The 17,911-nt window shown below is 40.4% G+C and overlaps 1 protein-coding gene across 5 annotated transcripts in view; it reads left to right on the plus strand.

Moving 5' to 3' along the window:
* LOC135220561 (serine/threonine-protein kinase TNNI3K-like) overlaps positions 1-17,911 on the plus strand; it is a 211,609-nt gene that overhangs the window by 180,760 nt on the left and 12,938 nt on the right. For all 5 annotated transcript variants that reach the window (XM_064257781.1, XM_064257780.1, XM_064257783.1 and 2 more), the window contains one exon: positions 6,054-6,231. In XM_064257781.1, coding sequence (XP_064113851.1) covers positions 6,054-6,231 — 178 coding nt within the window. The remainder of the gene's footprint in view (positions 1-6,053; positions 6,232-17,911) is intronic.

The following is a 17,911-nucleotide window of genomic DNA, read 5'->3' on the forward strand; positions in this document are numbered from 1 at the left end:
CCCCACCTTTCAATGTGGGATTATGCAGTATATAATTACTGGGTAAGTTACACTAATAAAAATTATATTTATATAATAAAATAAAGTTGTATTAGTACTTAATCAGTAATTATAATAGAGCCCACCCTCCTCCCCTCACATGGACACTATCTTATTGGATGAAGGGCAAACAAAATTGAGGTATTTTCATGTAGTTGTTCCTCTCCCCCCCCCCCCCCCCCCTCCCCACCCAGTAAGTGGTTGGAGCTTGTTCACCCACCGGACACAGGAAGAAGTTTTTTAAACGTGAATTTTGAAATTCAAGCTGCTGTCGGGTAGAAACTACAGCTGTATAATTACTGGGTAAGTACTTATAAAACATAAAACTATTTGATTATAAAAATATTTCTCAGAGGTTTCTTGGCTTCATCTGGCAGGGTCATGTGTTCCAGTTCCAAGCCTTTTTCTTCAGTCTGTGCACATCCCCTCAGGTCCTTACCAGAATTCTAGATGCTGTGGCTGCATGAGCTCATTATCTGGGTCTATGTCTTTGCTGGTTCAGTAATACTTCGTCTTCCGCCATTCTGTCTTCCACCATTTTTGACATGATGGCATTTTTTGTGGAAAATAATAGGAAAAAATAAAAATAAGGAAACATAAAAATAGGCTTAGATAGTTTTATATGACTTGACATTGGTTAGCAACAAATATTGTAAAGGTATGAACAAATAGAAAAATTAAAATTATTAAAAAACATAAAAAATCACTTGAGAACAAATGTTGAATTATATAAAATAATAAGTTTATGGTATTGTGGTACATCGCATTAAAAATACCATATTTTTTGTAGAACATGATGTTTGACTGTACAGTACATGTAGGTACGTATATGTAACAGCATTCAACCTTAAAAATACCCGATCAGTAAAAAATGCAAAATTACATAAAAACAAATGTTAGAATATTAAAAGGTGTCAGAACTTAAGTTTTCAGATACTTTGAACAGGGATATATGGTCCAAGAAGGACACACACACACAGGCACCTAAACTTTTTAGAGCTACAAAGAGTGCTCCCAAACTTCCAAGCATTTGTGACAGTTTAGTGGCTGGTTCAGGGTCATAGCTTGTGATACCACCACCATAGCTTACCCAATTAATCAGGGAGGAACAAGTTTAGAGTCTCTTTGGACAAAAGGCATGAGGTCACTATGGTGCCAGCATACATTCCAGGGGTTCTCAATATCTTGGTGGATGCTCTCAGCAGGGTTCACCAAATCTTTCTTTTGGAGTGGTCCCTTCACTCAAGTGTTAAGAAAGCCCTTTGTCATGTTTGGGAGACACCTTTGCACGATCTGTTTGGCACATCACTGAATGGCAGACAACACCACTGTCCTCATCAGCTGAATCTAATGGTTTTAATGGATAATATGTTCCAGAATTACGACAGTTTCGACATTTTTACAATTTTCCTGACAGTTCAAAGTCTCTGATGACTCTCATCGCCCATTTTCAGTTATAGCAGGAGTGGATTTCAAAACTCCAAGACTTCAAGAACAGCCCCAGAATCCCTCCTGCTTGGAAGAGATCTGAAGAAACCTCACATTCATTTCATGGTTTCAATTATACAGTCCTTGCACTGAGTTTAGAAGTTAACCAGAGAATTCATGGAGAGCAAACTTTTGAAATTTGCTCTAGCAGCTATCGCCAACCTTTGTAGATTGTTTAATACTGCCTTTTACCAAGGTAGATCCCGCAGAAAAATCTGTGAATAGGTGAGTCCGCGTATCTCAAGAACGCGAATACGGGGGGTTGACTGTATATTGGTGTAACAGAGGTTGTTGTTAGTTGTTTTGTTGACAATGCATCCGATTGGGAGTTAGTTCAGTTTGACATTCCGGGCATGTGTGTACATATTAAACAGGTATGGAGAGAGAATGCCCCCTTGCCGAAGCCCATTTAGGGAGCTGAAGGTGTACAATAATACATTACCCCATTTGACACAGAATTGCTATGTGGAGAACCAGCAATATAAAATGCTTATCGAATATAGAGGTGTTACTCTTTTTTGCAGCTTCAGGAAGAGCAAGTAGTTTAATGAACTTATAATATAACACCAGTTTTCCCTCCAACAATAGAAGACCCACCACCTTGGACTCTTAAACGAATAAAAATATGCACCACTTTGTTATCTTCCTGAACGAAATATGACTAATACAGAGATGTATCGCCAACATGCCCTAGAGCACATCCGAAGAAAGGGAAACCAATTCATGATATTTACAGATGGCTCAAAAAACAATACTGGAGCAGGAGCTTCAGCTTTCTCGAATAATAAATTAATCAAAGTAGTCCTTCCTTTAATATCATCTGTGTTTACTGCAGAACTCTCGGCCATACGAGCAGCACTTGACATAATATCAGAAAGGCAAGCAATCTCTCCAATAATTTTCAGCGACTCACATAGTGCCATTGATGCTATAAACAATTACAAATCTTCAAATCAACTTGTCGAAGAAATCCAAATAAAAATCCACCCACTTCTCCATTCTGGATTGTCAGTAAAAATCGGTTGGCTTCTGGCACATGTAGGAATTGAAAGGAATGAAAATGCAGATTCTGCAGCTCAAATAGCATGCACTATTATCCCAAAAATTTCATATGCTTTGTATCAGACTGAATAGCATCTGTCATATCTCTAATATATCAAGACTGGCAAACTAATTGGTCCTAGGTACCAGTATCAAACAAGCTGAAAAATATAAAATCTGAGGTATACCCATGCATTTCTTTGTCTCAAAAAGTAAGATCTAAAGAAGTAATATTAGCAAGACTCCGCACAGGTGATACTAGATTTTCTCATGGTCTTCTATTGACAACCCCACATTCTGACCCAGTGAAATGTAATGGATGCCAAGTTCCCATTACTGTCCAGCACTTACTCGTTGAATGCCCAAATTGGATTCAGCAGAGGCGCATTTATTTTCGAGATCCAACAATGTGAGGAATTCTCAAATTCTCGCTGAAGGCAGGGATTTCTCTCTTAACGGAATTATCATGTTCTTAAGTACTGTAATGTCGGTTTTTTTAATAAACTCTATTTTTTTCATGTTAATTCCTGGGAACTAGCCTGAGAAGAGCCTTTTTTAGGTTCAGAGGTCTGGTTAAACTAATCTTTTAAACTATCCTAACCTATCCTACTGTCAAATGCTTTTCTCACATCTACAGAACAGGAAAACAGGAGACGCTGATGATAGGTAATAGTTCAGTAATTCTTTCTTTCAGTATGTAGATGCAGGTGTCGGTTGAGTGGTTTGTTTTAAATCCAAACTGGTTGTTTGGCAGTAATTGCCAAGGTCAGCTGCATCCTTTAGCTTGTTTTTGATAAATGGTATTAAGTAAACTGAGTAGGAAGTCTGGAAGAAACTGGTGAATTATGCATGCATGGAATAGGGCAACTAGCAAAATGTAAATTATTGGGTGGCAGAATTTGAGACCTCTGCAGGTAGACCATCTCAGCCGGGGAATTTATTATTAGGTAGGTTGTTTATGGCATCGCTGATGTTACCTGGCGTAATATGGTCTGCAAAATGAAACTGAATAGACCTACCTATTTTGATAGTTAAAACAAAAAAAAACCCTTCTAAAATGCTTATACATGAGTATTTTAATAGTTTCAACACAAAAAGGGCATTTAGTTCTGAAAATTATATGAAAATACAGTAATTTGTGAATATTTTTCATTGAAAAATACAGTGAATAGGCAAAATTTCCACAAATAATGGGTATATATGGTCCATAGAAAAATCTGCGAATAAGCGAGTCTGCAAATCGTGGGTCCGCGACTAGCAGGGGTTGACTGTACTTGCGATAGCCTCATTACCGATGGCTTCTTCCACTCTCTCTGATAGCTTTTTAGTTTTTGTATTTAAATATTGAATGTCTTTCCAAAGATGAGGATAATCACCGGATTCTAAATTTCTAGACATTGCATCAGCTTTTAGTTGTTTTCATTTAATTTGCAGAGGTTGTTTGAACTGTGCTCTCACATGTCTCATTGGCAATGCAAAGTGTCCTTCCCTTGGGCTACCATCTTGCCTCCACAGTACGTAAAAACATTTCTTGTGAATATGTGTACAGATCTTTAACCAAGTCATTCCAGCCAGGTATATTACAAGTTTCCTTAACGAAATCTAAAGGTAACCCTGCCGGAAGCAAGCATAGCAGAATTATGTTTGAATAGAATTCTTTCAGTTCCCTAGTGGTCATTTTTACATTTTGTGTTAGTACAAAGGACATAAATAGATCAGAAGGGGTATAAGCAAGAGCTACAAAGTTAATTCCATCTATTAGGCAAACAGGTTACCAAAGATGACTAGAGAGCCTGAACACACATGGCTTAGAAACACGATGATTACAACGACAGTTACTTGAAACATTCAAAATATTGAAACGCATACAAAAGTAGACAGTAACCTATTCACGTTAAACGAAAACCAGACAAGAAATAATGGATGGACACTAGAACTGAAAAGATACAACCCATCCGATTGTGGGAACTTCTTTACATATGAGATATGTGACACATGGAATAAACTGCCACCAGAAGTTGTAAACAGCAACAGTGTGGAAGAGTTGAAAAGAAAGCTAGACAAAATCATTAGGACACTATGAATGAATAGTAAAAGCTGCTCGTAGAGATAAGTAAGCATGATGTCTCCTGGGATGGACTAATAAGTCTTTGAGACATCTTAATCCTTGTAACTCCTTGTAACTTAACAGCAAATATGAGTACCAACTGGTTGCTGAAGAGGAGGGACTCGGTGCTCTTTAGAGTATCTAGATACAACAACCCAGAGTCTATGTTATCTTTAAGGAATGGTAATTTACTGAAATCATCTTCCCAAAAGACCAAGCTAAGTGGCAATTGACAGGAAGAGAATTGACAAAAATGATAGTCTGGTTTTAAAGGCAGTATCTAAATCATCAGATTTGGCTTGTACCACATAACTAGAGCAAAACAGCCAGTTCCACAAAGAAAAACACTAACTATGGGTCCTTGTAGGGACCAACATCTATCTACTAAGGCTAATAAACCCACCTTACAATAATGCCCCTTTCAGCCACACCGTCATAGGGGCAGAAGGGGAAACAGAGGCAAAGCTCGAGGTGGGAAACGCTAGAGAGGTTGCCCCTCCCCATCAGCTGCCTTTGGTGGGTGTTGCCTAGCGAGCCGTTGGACGACTTGGCAGCAGTTTGGACTGGAATATTGGGTAGTAGATGTTCTTCAGGTGGGATGTCTACTCCTTTTCGATTTTCATCCTCCTCTCACAGACTGTCCTCTTTGTCAGAGGACATAATTTTCAGGCTTGCCGAAGGATCTGCCCCTCCAGACAGAATGAAGGGGAATAGTTGTTGGAGAAGGGAGCTGGGGAAGAGGTGAAGGATCCTTCCATAGGTTTCTACAGTTGCATTTTCTTGTTAGAGAAGGTATTAGGTGCCTGGAGGCCAGTTATAGACCTTTTGACCTTGAACCTTTTCTTTCAACTAAGGTATATCAACCCATAACATCTTCAGATCCAAGTCTGTCCATTCCTGTATTGACTGTGATGTATTCCTATCAATATCTCATCTGACTGTGGTACTTGTCTTTATATTTGTTATCCTTTTTCCAAATTCTTGCCTTTCTTCTTACGGTCTTCCAGATTGTGGTGCATAAACCTTCTCTTATAAGAACAGTGTAACTTTCTTTATTCTTTGATGCATTTGGCCCAATTCTATCATACCTGAACCCATTTCATCTTTGACTGGTAACCCTAGTCCATTTTGTCATCTCACTGCCATTCCAGCAGAATTTATACTTCTCCATCAATGCTGATAGCTGTTGTGCCTGCTCCTGTATACCTTACCTTACCTCTTTTCCGACCATTGTTCCCATTTATAGCGGTTATTTTAAATAAGCATGCTTTTTTTATTGCCAGAGTGAGTAAATAATGTGTTCTGAAGTCTGATGAATGTTCTTGACTAAAAATTTATTTTTACATTTTATTTTTAATCATTCATATATTCTTAACAGATATTGGACGAGCTCAAAACTATTTGCGAATCACAGAATTCTTCCATGCAAGATGGAAATGAGCATCATCCTCATCACCATCACCTTCATTCTTTTTGTAGTTCTTGTTCTGCTGGCTCACCAAATGGCAGTACAACTCCTCTGGACTCTTCTCAGCAAACTAACTCAGAATTATCTGGTAAGGAAAATCAATAATTTTTTTAGATAGATTGAATAAGCTAAGAAAACCACATAATTATTTCCGTTTGTTTAGTAGCAGAAGACTGTAAGTATGGGTTTTCTGTATGAACACATTTTTCCTGGTACTAGCCTGTGAGTGAGGAAAAAGTTCAAATGTGTGATTTATTAAATTCTAAGTTAATTTCATAAAAAATATAGTATGCTACTCACCACTGTAAGCCTTCAAAGGAAATTGTTTTATATACTTTATATATAATATTTTAAAAGAAAACAGATTGAGATAAGGAAAAACTAATGTGAGAATCTAAAGTTTATTTTATGGCTTATCCTTGCTTTCATCTGCTTTTTAACCGGATCCAGCTAGGTGATAGAAATTACCCTATTGTTACAACCGAAGGTTTGTTCGCGTATGAACAATTATCATTTAAATGTTTGTGTATTAGAAGATATTTAATGTTTAATTCAAGTTGTGTACAAACACAAAAAGTACATATTTTGAGCCATTTAGGGAAAAAAAAAGTTCATGGGTGACTGCTCTCATGCTGCTTTAGCTAAAGTGCTAGTTATTCCTGATAGTCCATGGGCATTTCCATTCTTTATTTAACCAAGGGTCATTTTAAGCTCTAAAGTTTCTTTATATTCTATTTGTCCCCCTATCAGATATGATGACAGTAAACTAATGTGCAGGAATGCCAGTACAAGTCAAACAAAAAAGTTGATAGGTGGGAAAGGACACATATGTCAAAAATACGTTCTTGATAAACAAAAATGTAGTTTTGTACATGCAACTTCCCCGGCAGATATATACTTAGCTATAGTCTCCGACGTTCCCGACAGAAATTCAAATTTTGCAGCACACGCTACAGGTAGGTCAGGTGATCTACCCTCCCGCCGCTGGGTGGCGGGACTAGGAACCATTCCCGTTTTCTAATCAGATTTTCTCTGTCGCCGGTTCCAACAACACCGTTGTTGGTTCCTCCTGACCTGATTTTCTTATTTCGTTTGCCGTTGATCTTCTGGACAGTATTTTGGTGAAGTTTTGGATCGTTGGTTTGGCATACGCTATTGTGGATTGTTTTTGGATTAGGCTTTTGGATTTTTCTTATAATGTCAGACTCTGGTAGTGTATATAGAGTATGTGTGATGGAAGGATGTAAGGTGAGGCTACCAAAAGGTTCGATAGATCCTCACACTGTATGCATGAGGTGTCAGGGGAATGAATGTACTATTAATAATCCTTGTACTGAGTGTGAAGGCCTGAATGAAGAAGGATGGAATTCTCTCTCTTCTTATTTGAGGAAGCTTGAGAAAGATAGGATTAAGAAGGCTTCGTCTAGAAGCGCCAGTAGGTCTCGTTCTAACAAGCCAGTTGAGGGCACATTAATTCCTGACCCTAACGTAGTTCTAGCATCCTCTCCTACAGTTTCAGCCCCTTCTCCCTTCACCGAACCTGCGGATTCGTCTTTGGAGATGGCTAATATGAAAGCCGCTCTTCGCAGGATGGAGCTGCAAGTGCTTGCTTTACAAAGTAAGAGTGATGTGATCAGTGAGTGCAGTGTTCCCAGTGCAGTGGAGGGGGCGTCTGATCGGCTCCTCAACGCTCCCAGGTCTAGACCTCTTCCAAACTCCCAGGCCCAGTGGAGGAGGAATGTCAAAAACCGTAAGGAGGTTGTGAAGAATCCCCACCAATCAGGCGTCCCTTCGGCAGGTTCTGTAGTCTCATCCCAGACTGCCAGGGATCGCCGTAGTAAAGGCATCCTTAACCCTCTTATGCTGATTGGACGTATTAAACGTCGAGTCAAAATGTCTCCTGTATGCCGATTGGACGTATTATACGTCGACTCAAAAAAGTTTTTTCTGGGTCGACCTGTGTTCGCCGGTGAAAAGGTCCTTCTTAATACTTTTCTGATATAAATAATTTCCAAATATACCAGAGAAGTTAAACCATTGGTATGCAGAGGTTACTACCCTCGCGCGAGCACCTCAAGGGCGTCGTGTATAAAGAAGGGCGTGTGAAAGCCACTAAACACAGGTCATCTTCCAATTAGATTACTCCTTCGTCAACATATGAACACGGGATGTGCGACACAACGGTCTCCACCACACCGCTCCGACTCACCCAGTCCCCGCCCGATGCGAGCGCCATCTACATCCTTCTTTTGGACTCGTGAGCGTTGTAATTGTGCGAATCGTGTCTGTATTTTACTACGATTTCTGGATTTATTCATCATGGCTGAAGCTCTACCTTCACCTGGACCAATGTTAAGTACCATAAATTCTGTTTTGCTTGTAAAAAACAGCTTATGAAGCGGTATTTACACGTAATTTTGGGTTTTATAGCATGGTACCGGCCATGCGCTCACAACCGATCGTAAACAAAGCATGTTGGTTTCGGTATACCCCTACGTGTAGTTTAAGATAGCTTTAGCTTTCCTTTTTAATGCCACACTCGATAGTTCGTCTCACAGAGTGTTTACTGTGCAGATTATAATGCAGTTTAACTGCAGGAATTTATTTATACGTATTTGCACAGTTTAATAATTTTTGGACCTCACGAGTCCCGTTATTATTATAAAGTAGTCTTGTTTAAGCGAGGAAGAGGGCTCCTTTGGACAGTCAGAAGTAGTGCATATTATTAACATCTTACATGTCCAAACAGTATTTAAAACGTTGATGAAAATTCTTTACGGTTTTAGTCTATAAGGTGAAATACCGCGTCAGACCATCGGGCCGTGGTTACGGTTGGCCTTTTGTGGTGTTTTACGCTAGGCCTCTCTTCCTCGCTTACTCATGTCCTTATTTATGAATATCAGTGTATGTAGGTTATGGTTTATCATAAGGAACTGGTCGTTCATATACGAAGTGTATTAACTATTGTCTAGTACTGAAAGAGGCTGGAGACATCCCCCTCTTTTCAGTTACCATTGTAGTAGCCCGCTCGAACAATATTACTAACAGGTTGGATTATTTCCCCCTTTTGTTAGTCTAAGTTAAGGACTATCTTAACAGTTCTAAGTACATAGGTTACAGGGAATTGGGGAAAGATGTCCCCTTCCGTGTGCAAAAGAGGCTGGATTAATCCCCTCTTTCGTGACCTGATTGTACTTTAAGCTTGGCTACGTATTAAGGTTATTAGGCTTTAGTTTAATCTAGATAAAACTAGTTATATTTTATTGGTTTCAGTCAAGGTTTTCCATACATGAGGTGGTACCATTCTTGAACATAGTTAGCCTAGGCCTCTGTTCTTGGTCCAGACCGATAACATTGTGTCGTAGAGTACCACCAAGTGTTAATGACAATGATAAAAGATAGTCTTGGGACCACTTGCTATAGGGTTCCCCTTCCCCGACTTTACCGAAGAATTGACTTTAATAGGTAATTCTGCTTTTGGTGGTACTATACGCTATAAGTTATCGCGAATGGTCCATTAACATCGTGGTTAAGATCAACCACTATCGGCCGCCATTTGCGTTTCTTTCGGTATTCCGCCCAGCATGTTCTATCATAAACCCCCCTTCCTTTCTTCCCCCGCCATGGCTGGGGAAGATATGGAAAAAGGTGGTAGTGGTAGATAATTCAATAAGAATTACCTTACGGAACTCCGTTCGCCGGAGATCCACGACGGAGACTCCGTTTTCTTATAAAGGTATTACCATTAGAAATGTTAGTTGATTTTATCATGTGGTATGAGATGTTTTCGCACATCATCTCCGGCATTGACTAGGCCGATTGGGAACACCTTCCCCGGTTAGGCTTTCCGTTTCTCGATATGGTACACATCCTCAGCTCCGGTAATATGGCTCCGGTGATATACTTCACCGGAGATTAGCATGACTAAATATTATTCTATAAAAAGAATATGGATTTACCTTGTTGATACGATAGTCAATTTCTCCGGAGATCACCGACATCCGTGGATATCGGAATAAATTGTGAATATTTCGGTTTAACATACGTTACACTCTCAGTTTAATAATATTACCTACAACGAGACTGTATATGCATGCTAAGTTAAGAATACTGGCATGCTCTATTTCTAAGTTAGTTCATTAAGGAGAGTGAGTACTTATTTAAATATTATTATTACAGAAAGTCCGTTGCGCATTCAAGGATGCCCTGGGAATTTCAGCGATCCGGTGGACATGACTGCTGTCGGTCCCACGCTCATTGCTCGATCCGTTCATCGCTGAAGAGGCCAGACCCCGTACATGATCTGGTTCCCGGAGTCGTGCGCATGGTGTTTTGAGTTGACCTCAATCTTGTTAAACGATGAGGTAAGATCAAGTACCAAAGGGTATACAATTCTTGATTTTTGATTAATATAGAACATCGTTATTTTTAGTTTAAGTGTTAGTCAATGCGACCCATTTATTCCTATCCCCTCTTACAGGCGGATGAGGAGAGTTTGAAGGCGGCCAAGGCAAGTCTCCGGCAGTGGGTGTCTGGATTCGGCCGTAACGCTCCACAAGGTTGCCCTTATGTGTTGGATAACACACTAGCTACCCGGCTGTTCCCCGGTTCTCCGTCGGCTGGAGTAAAGAGTGAAGTAGCGGCTCCAATTATAGAAGCCATTCGAGCGGCTATGGCTCCAAGCCAGGACGACCAGCAACTGACGGGAGATGTTGCTGCTCTAGACATCCATCTAGAACCGATGGATGAGCAGGTAAGTGGCGTAGAGGTTCCGGCAGGATCCTTCATTTCTCCTACCCCCTCTTCTTCTGCCTCTTCTTTTCTAGGCTTCGATAAATCTGTTCCTTCACCTTGGGAAGGTTCTAGGTCAGTCCGACCCAAGGTGAAGCCTTTGTGAAGATCAAGCCTTCATCAAAGGCGTCTAAGTCAGCTCCGTTGGCGAAATCAGCGTCGTCTCCGGCCCCTAGGCCATCGACGTCGTATGATTCTTCGCCAGCTGCCAAGGCACCTCCTCCTTCTAAAGGACAGAGGGGTAAGTCCGCTAAACACAAGACGTCGGAGCTTGACTTGCAATCTGACCTCCTCGTAGACAAACTTTTATCAAGGTTTAGAGAGGTAGTGGATGAGAGGCTGGATGAGAGAATTCCTCCTACTCCGGCTCCCACTCCAGCCACGCAGTCGGTGACTGACATAGTGGCGGAGCAGCTAAAACCGATCAGAGATCTGATCGCAGGTATACTCCAATCCGGAACTCAAGCTGCTCCATCGACAGTTCCGGATGCATCGAAATTACCGCCGTTCGATAAGAACAACCCTTGGCGGTTTGCACTCCACGCTCCATACTTGGATGGAACACTAACCCTTGAGGGTCTGGGTACTCGACCATTGTCAGATTTCGAGTTCTACCCAGAAGGACTTCAGTTTCCTTTCAATGGATTTGTCAGACTGACGGAGAATGCACTAGTCAGAATGGATAAAGTTCCTAGGAAACAGTGATTTTCCCGAAGGAACAAGCCCAAGCTGTCTGGGCTCGCATTATGACTGATTGGGGTTTGTACAAACACAAAATTAACCCCTCACAAAGGATCGTATACGATCTTTACATCTCCACAGGACATCGCTTCTCCGTTCATTGATAAGATCACAGAATATTACAATTCAGGCTGAGAATGATGATCTGCCAATGCCGACTCTCAAAGAGACGGATGCTACCTCCCTCCTCATGCCAGCCACTAGAGAATTCTGGCAGGACGTTCCGTCGACTTTCACAGTCGGAAAACTAGACGCAGACTGTGCGTCTTCTTTGTTTTCAGAAAGACTCCCGAAACTACCGGATAACTTACTGAAGGCAGAGTTTGAGCAAGATCGAGGTTGGCTAGGTCCATCAACGCAGTGACATCACTGGAGTGGTGGCCTCCATATATAAAGAAGAGGCAGCTTTTTCAAGGTCTTAGCTAAGAGCCTCTTACAAACCTATCAGCTGGACCTTCATGAATTCATTGCAGCAGGAAAGCTGCAGGAAACATGTGTTAGCTGAGGCGACTATTAGGCACGAGCCTAATAGACTGATCAAGTCTTCCTTCTGGGGAAAGAATCTATTTCCTCAAGAAGAAGTAGACAAGGTGCTACAGGAGGCGGCCAGGACGAACCAAAACCTTCGAGTTCGTTGGGTCTCTCTTCCAAACGGAAGTTCGACCCTACAGCAAAGCACCAGAACCCAAAGAAGAAACAAAAGTATTTTACTACTTACAAGGGTTCCGAAGTCAGCAGCGCCAACAAACAAATCCTCCAGCCAAGTGTCGAAACCTTCGACATCAAAACCACACACCACAACAATTCATGATTGTACCCGCACCTCAGGGCGTACAGTCACCAGCCACTGCAGCATGGATGTCTTCTCCGGCATTTAACCCGGCCTACGAAGCCACCGGAGCCTTTCGAGGATACCCTCGACAATCCGGTGGTAAATAGAGCTAGAGGGGCAGTTCCGCAACGAGGCGGACCTAGAACCAGAGGCGCAAGTGGTGGTAGAGGATATAAGCCGACCCATAATCAATGAGAATGGACCGGTAGAGGGAGACTGTACCGTTCAGAGATCAATGGACCTTCAGCCCTTGGGCACACAGTATTGTTTCCAAGGGTCTGGGTTGGAAGTGGAAGAAGGGGTCCCCACCTCCTCCGGTGAATTTCTTTCAGACACCTACACCAGATCTGAAAGAATACACCAAAGATCTCCTACAGAAAAAAGCTATAAAGAGAGTAAAAAGCCTGAAATTCCAGGGACGTCTGTTCACTGTTCCAAAAAAAAGAATTCGAACAAAGAAGAGTAGTCCTGGACTTTGTCCAAACTGAATTCTTACATTCTCTGCGACAAGTTCCGTATGCTGACTGTCTCACAGGTACGGACCTTACTTCCCCGTGGGGCCGTCACCCGACCTCTATAGATCTTACAGACGCTTATTATCATGTTCCGATGGCAAGAAAATTTCTCTCCCTACCTAGGCTTCCGCTTAGGCAGAAAATCCTATGCATTCAAGGTGATGCCGTTCGGCCTCAACATTGCTCCCAGGATATTTACGAAACTAGGAGAGACAGTATTACAACAACTCAGGAACCAAGGAATACTGCTAGTAGCCTACCTAGACGATTGCTCATTTGGGCGAAGACAGTAGAAGATTGCCACAAAGCAACAAACAAAGTAATTCAGTTCTTGCAAAGTCTAGGTTTTCAGTTGAACTTCGAAAAATCCCGGCTACAACCAGCAAGTCAGTTCGATTGGCTGGGGATTCATTGGGACTTGAAAGAAGCACAAGCTATCTCTTCCACCCAAGAAAGCCAAAGAGATAGCATTAGCAACGAAAACAATTGATCAAGAACAAAATGATAACAAGACGAGCTTTAGAAAGAATTCTGGCTTACTCCAATTTGCCTCAGTAACAGAGTCCTACTGAAAGCCAAACTCAAAGACATCAATCGAGTTTGGAAAAAGAGAGCAAAGATACATTTAAGAGACAAAGTATCTACAATTCCCTCCGTTTTAATAAAGAGACTACTCCCATGGACACAGTACAAGAAACTGACCAAATCAGTTCCTTTACAAATCCCCCCTCCTCAAGTGACGATTCATACAGACGCGTCACTCAGTGGTTGGGGGGGTTACTCCCAACACCAAATGTTTCAGGGAATCTGGTCCTCAATATGAAACAGTTTCACATAAATGTGTTGGAAGCAATGGCAGTGTTTCTAACCTTGAAACAATTGCATCACCACAAGACAAGTCATGTGAGGATAGTCTCAGACAATTCAGTGGTAGTCCACTGCATAAACAGAGAGGTTCCAAATCACCCATCTGAATCATGTTCTAGTAACAATATTTTCCTTGGCAGCAAAAAGAAACTGGTTCCTGTCAGCAACACATCTGGCCAGGAGTAAAAAATGTTATAGCGGACGCTTTATCCAGAACCAAGCCTTTAGAATCGGAGTGGTCCCTAGACATGAATCATTTCCGGTGGATAACCAAGACTAGTTCCAGATCTCCAGGTAGACTTGTTTGCGACATGCAACCAACCACAAACTTCCTTGCTACGTAGCCCCCAACCTGGACCCTCAGGCCTATGCCATGGACGCATTAACCTTAGATTGGAACCACTGGCAGAAGATTTATCTGTTCCCTCCGTGAATCTTCTGATGAAGGTGTTACACAAACACTACGTTTCTCAAAGGAACAGTGGCCTAGTAACACCCAACTGGCCCAAAAGCAATTGGTTCCGCTCCTACTAGAGCTGAAGCTCCATCCCAGACGGATCCCACATCCAAAGTTGACACAAATAGTTCAAACTCAGACTGTGTCAGCTTCCTCAAGAGTAGTTCAACCCTAACTTTGTGGACTTCATGAAATTTGCTGCTCATAAAGATGCAAATATCGATCCGGAGAATGTCTTATTCATAGAATCTGACAAAGGGATTCAACGCTTAAGCAATATGATTCGGCTGTTAAGAAATTAGCGGAGTTTATAAAGAATTTAGATATTCTTTCAAATGACCCCAAATTTGGCCATTTCATTTTTTAAAACCTTATTTGATAAAGGCCTAGCCGCTAGTACTATTACTACGATTAGTCGGCTCTGAAAGAAAGTTTTTCAAGTTGGATTTAATATTATTTAGCAGATTCTTATTTTTCATCCATTCCCAAAGCTTGTGCTCGACTTAGACCTACAATTCGTCCTCAAAAGGTCACGTGGTTTTTTAAACGATGTTTTAAAACTAGCCTCGATATCAACAACGAATCTTGCTCTTACATTTCTCTACTGAGAAAAACTTTTGTTTCTTACAGCCATGGCCTCAGGTGCCATATTCAGAATTATCAGCTCTCTCCACGTAATCCTGAGAACTTAGATTTCCTCCCATCAGGAGAAGTACTGCTCTCTGCCGGATAGGAGTTTCCTAGCTAAAAATGAAGATCCTCAAAATAGATGGTCTCCTTAGGAAAATTATTCCTCTACTCAGGATACATCCCTATGTCCTGTGGTAACCCTGAAAGCCTTTTTAGCTAGATCCTCCTCATGTTCCTCTGGTCATTTATTTGCCAGAGAGAAAGGGGTACTATCTCAATTCAAGGTATTAGACAGCAAATACTCTACTTCATAAAGCAAGCTAATCCAGAATCTTTTCCACATGCTCATGATATTCGGGCTATAGCTACCTCAATTAATTATTTTCAAAATATGAATTTTGATGACCTTAAGAAGTATACGGTTGGAAATCTCCTCGGGTCTTTAAACGCCACTATCTAAGAAATATTCAAGCCTTAAAAATTTTCCACTATAGCGGCGGGGAGTTTAATCTCATCTGACTAACGTTTCCTTACTTCAATTTCGTCCCATTCCTTATACTGTCACCTTTCTACCTGCCACTCTCGCCACGATGCCTCTCTTCGGTAGATCAGATTCAGCCACCCAAGTATCATCTTCTCCTTAGGATATCGTTCATTCTTAGATTCGGCTTAATCATACCTGAATATATTAGATTATTAAATGTATATGATTTGTTTACATTTTTGTTTAGGTATACATATTTAGTAATTAAGTTATAATATAAGTTATATTCTTAAGTTTAGAATTAAGATTGATGTATGCATTTTTAGAGATTAAGCTATTTATAAGTTTATTCTTAACTTTAGACATTAAGTTTATATGCTACTATTACTTAATGAATATGGATCTATTAATGATGTTTTTTCGTTATCCTTTTTTATTAATTTCAATTCATGAGCTTGAAAGGCATTCTCTGGTATTTTTTCCACCGGCGAACACAGGTCGACCCAGAAAAGGGATTTTGACGGAGGAAAAATCTATTTCTGGGGAGAGACCATGTGTCGCCCGGTGAAACCCTACCCTGTTTCCCATCCCTTTCCTTTCCAAGCCATTACTGAAATCTATGACAGAAGGATGTAAGATGGCGCTCGCATCGGGCGGGGACTGGGGTGATCGGAGCGGTGTGGTGGAGACCGTTGTGTCGGCACATCCCGTGTTCATATGTTGACGAAGGGAGTAATCTAATTGGAAGATGACCGTGTGTTTAGTGGCTTTCACACGCCCTTTCTTTATACACGACGCCCTTGAGGTGCTCGCGCGAGGGTAGTAACCTCTGCATACCATGGTTTAACTTTCTCTGGTATATTTGGAAATTATTTATATCAGAAAAGTATTAAAAGAGGACCTTTTCACCGGGCGACAGGCTCTCTCCCCAGAATAGATTTTTCCTCCGTCAAATCCCTTTTTTTAAATTTGCGGAAAAATACTTAGAGGCCAACCAGCCGAAAAATTTTGAATCACGCGCCTTGGGGGTTGCTGGGAGTTCACGGATCAAGGCGTTGTTTTGTTTACAATCGTTACGCAGGCGCGCAAGCGCGAATTTCTTTCTTATCGCACTAAAAAGTATCAGTGACACATCTCGGAAATTATTTAGTCACTTTGACATAATTTTTGCACCGTTTTAAATTATCCGTTACATGGAGTATTATATATGAAAATGTGCGCAATTTCATGTAGAATACAACAAAAAATAATTGAAGGTTGTAGCTTTTATGAGTTTTGAAATATTTTCATAGAAATAACGATAAGTGCCAAAATTTCAACCTTCGGTCAACTTTGACTCTACCGAAATTGTCGAAAAAACGCAATTGTAAGCTAAAACTCTTATTATAGTAATATTCAATCATTTGCCCTTCATTTTGCAACAAATTGGACGTCTCTAGCACAATATTTCGATTTATGGTGAATTTATGAAAAAACGTTTTCCTTACGTCCGCGCGGTAACTCTTCCGATAAATTTTTTTGTGTGATTGTCCTAATGTTTGCACCATTTTAAATTTGCCGTTACATCAAGTTTTATATATGGAAATGTGCGCAATTTCATGCACAATACAACTAAAAACAACCCATGGTTGTAGCTTATATCAGTTTTGAAATATTTTCATATAAATAACAATGTGCAAAAATTTCAACCTTCGGTCAACTTTGACTCTGCCGAAATGGTAGAAAAACGCAATTGTAAGCTAAAACTCTTATATTCTAGTAATATTCAATCATTTACCTTCATTTTGCAACAAATTGGAAGTCTCTAGCACAATATTTCGATTTATGGTGAATTTATGAAAAAAAAAAAATCTTACGTCCGCGCGGTAACTCTTCCGAAAAAAATCGGAAATTTTTTCGTGGGATTGTCGAAATGTTTGTAACATTTAAAATTAGCCGTTACATAAAGTTTTATATATGAAAATGTGCACAATTTCATGTAGAATACAACAAAAAATGATTGAAGGTTGTAGCTTTTCTCTTTTTTGGAATATTTGCATATAAATCACGATAAATAGAAAAAAAACCACGTTCGGTCAACTTTGACTCTACCAAAATAGTCGAAAAACGCAATTGTAAGCTAAAACTCTTATGATCTAGTAATATACAGTCATTTATCTTCATTTTGAAACAAATTCGAAGTGTCTAGCACAATATTTATATTTATGGTGAATTTAAAAAAAAAACTTTCTTTCCCTCCGCGCGCCGATTCGCGGCCGTAAATCTCCGAAATGCGTACGTCGCATTCTCCTAATATTTGCTCCTTTTCATATTAGGCGTTTTACAGAGTTTAATATATGAAAATATGTGCAAATTCATGAAGAATACAAACAAAAATATTTGAAGGTTGTAGCTTTTCCCATCTTTGCAATATTTGCATATACGTAAATAAATATATATATAAAAATTTCG

The sequence above is a fragment of the Macrobrachium nipponense genome, chromosome 2 (assembly GCF_015104395.2).
Source record: "Macrobrachium nipponense isolate FS-2020 chromosome 2, ASM1510439v2, whole genome shotgun sequence".
Classification (NCBI taxonomy): domain Eukaryota; kingdom Metazoa; phylum Arthropoda; class Malacostraca; order Decapoda; family Palaemonidae; genus Macrobrachium; species Macrobrachium nipponense.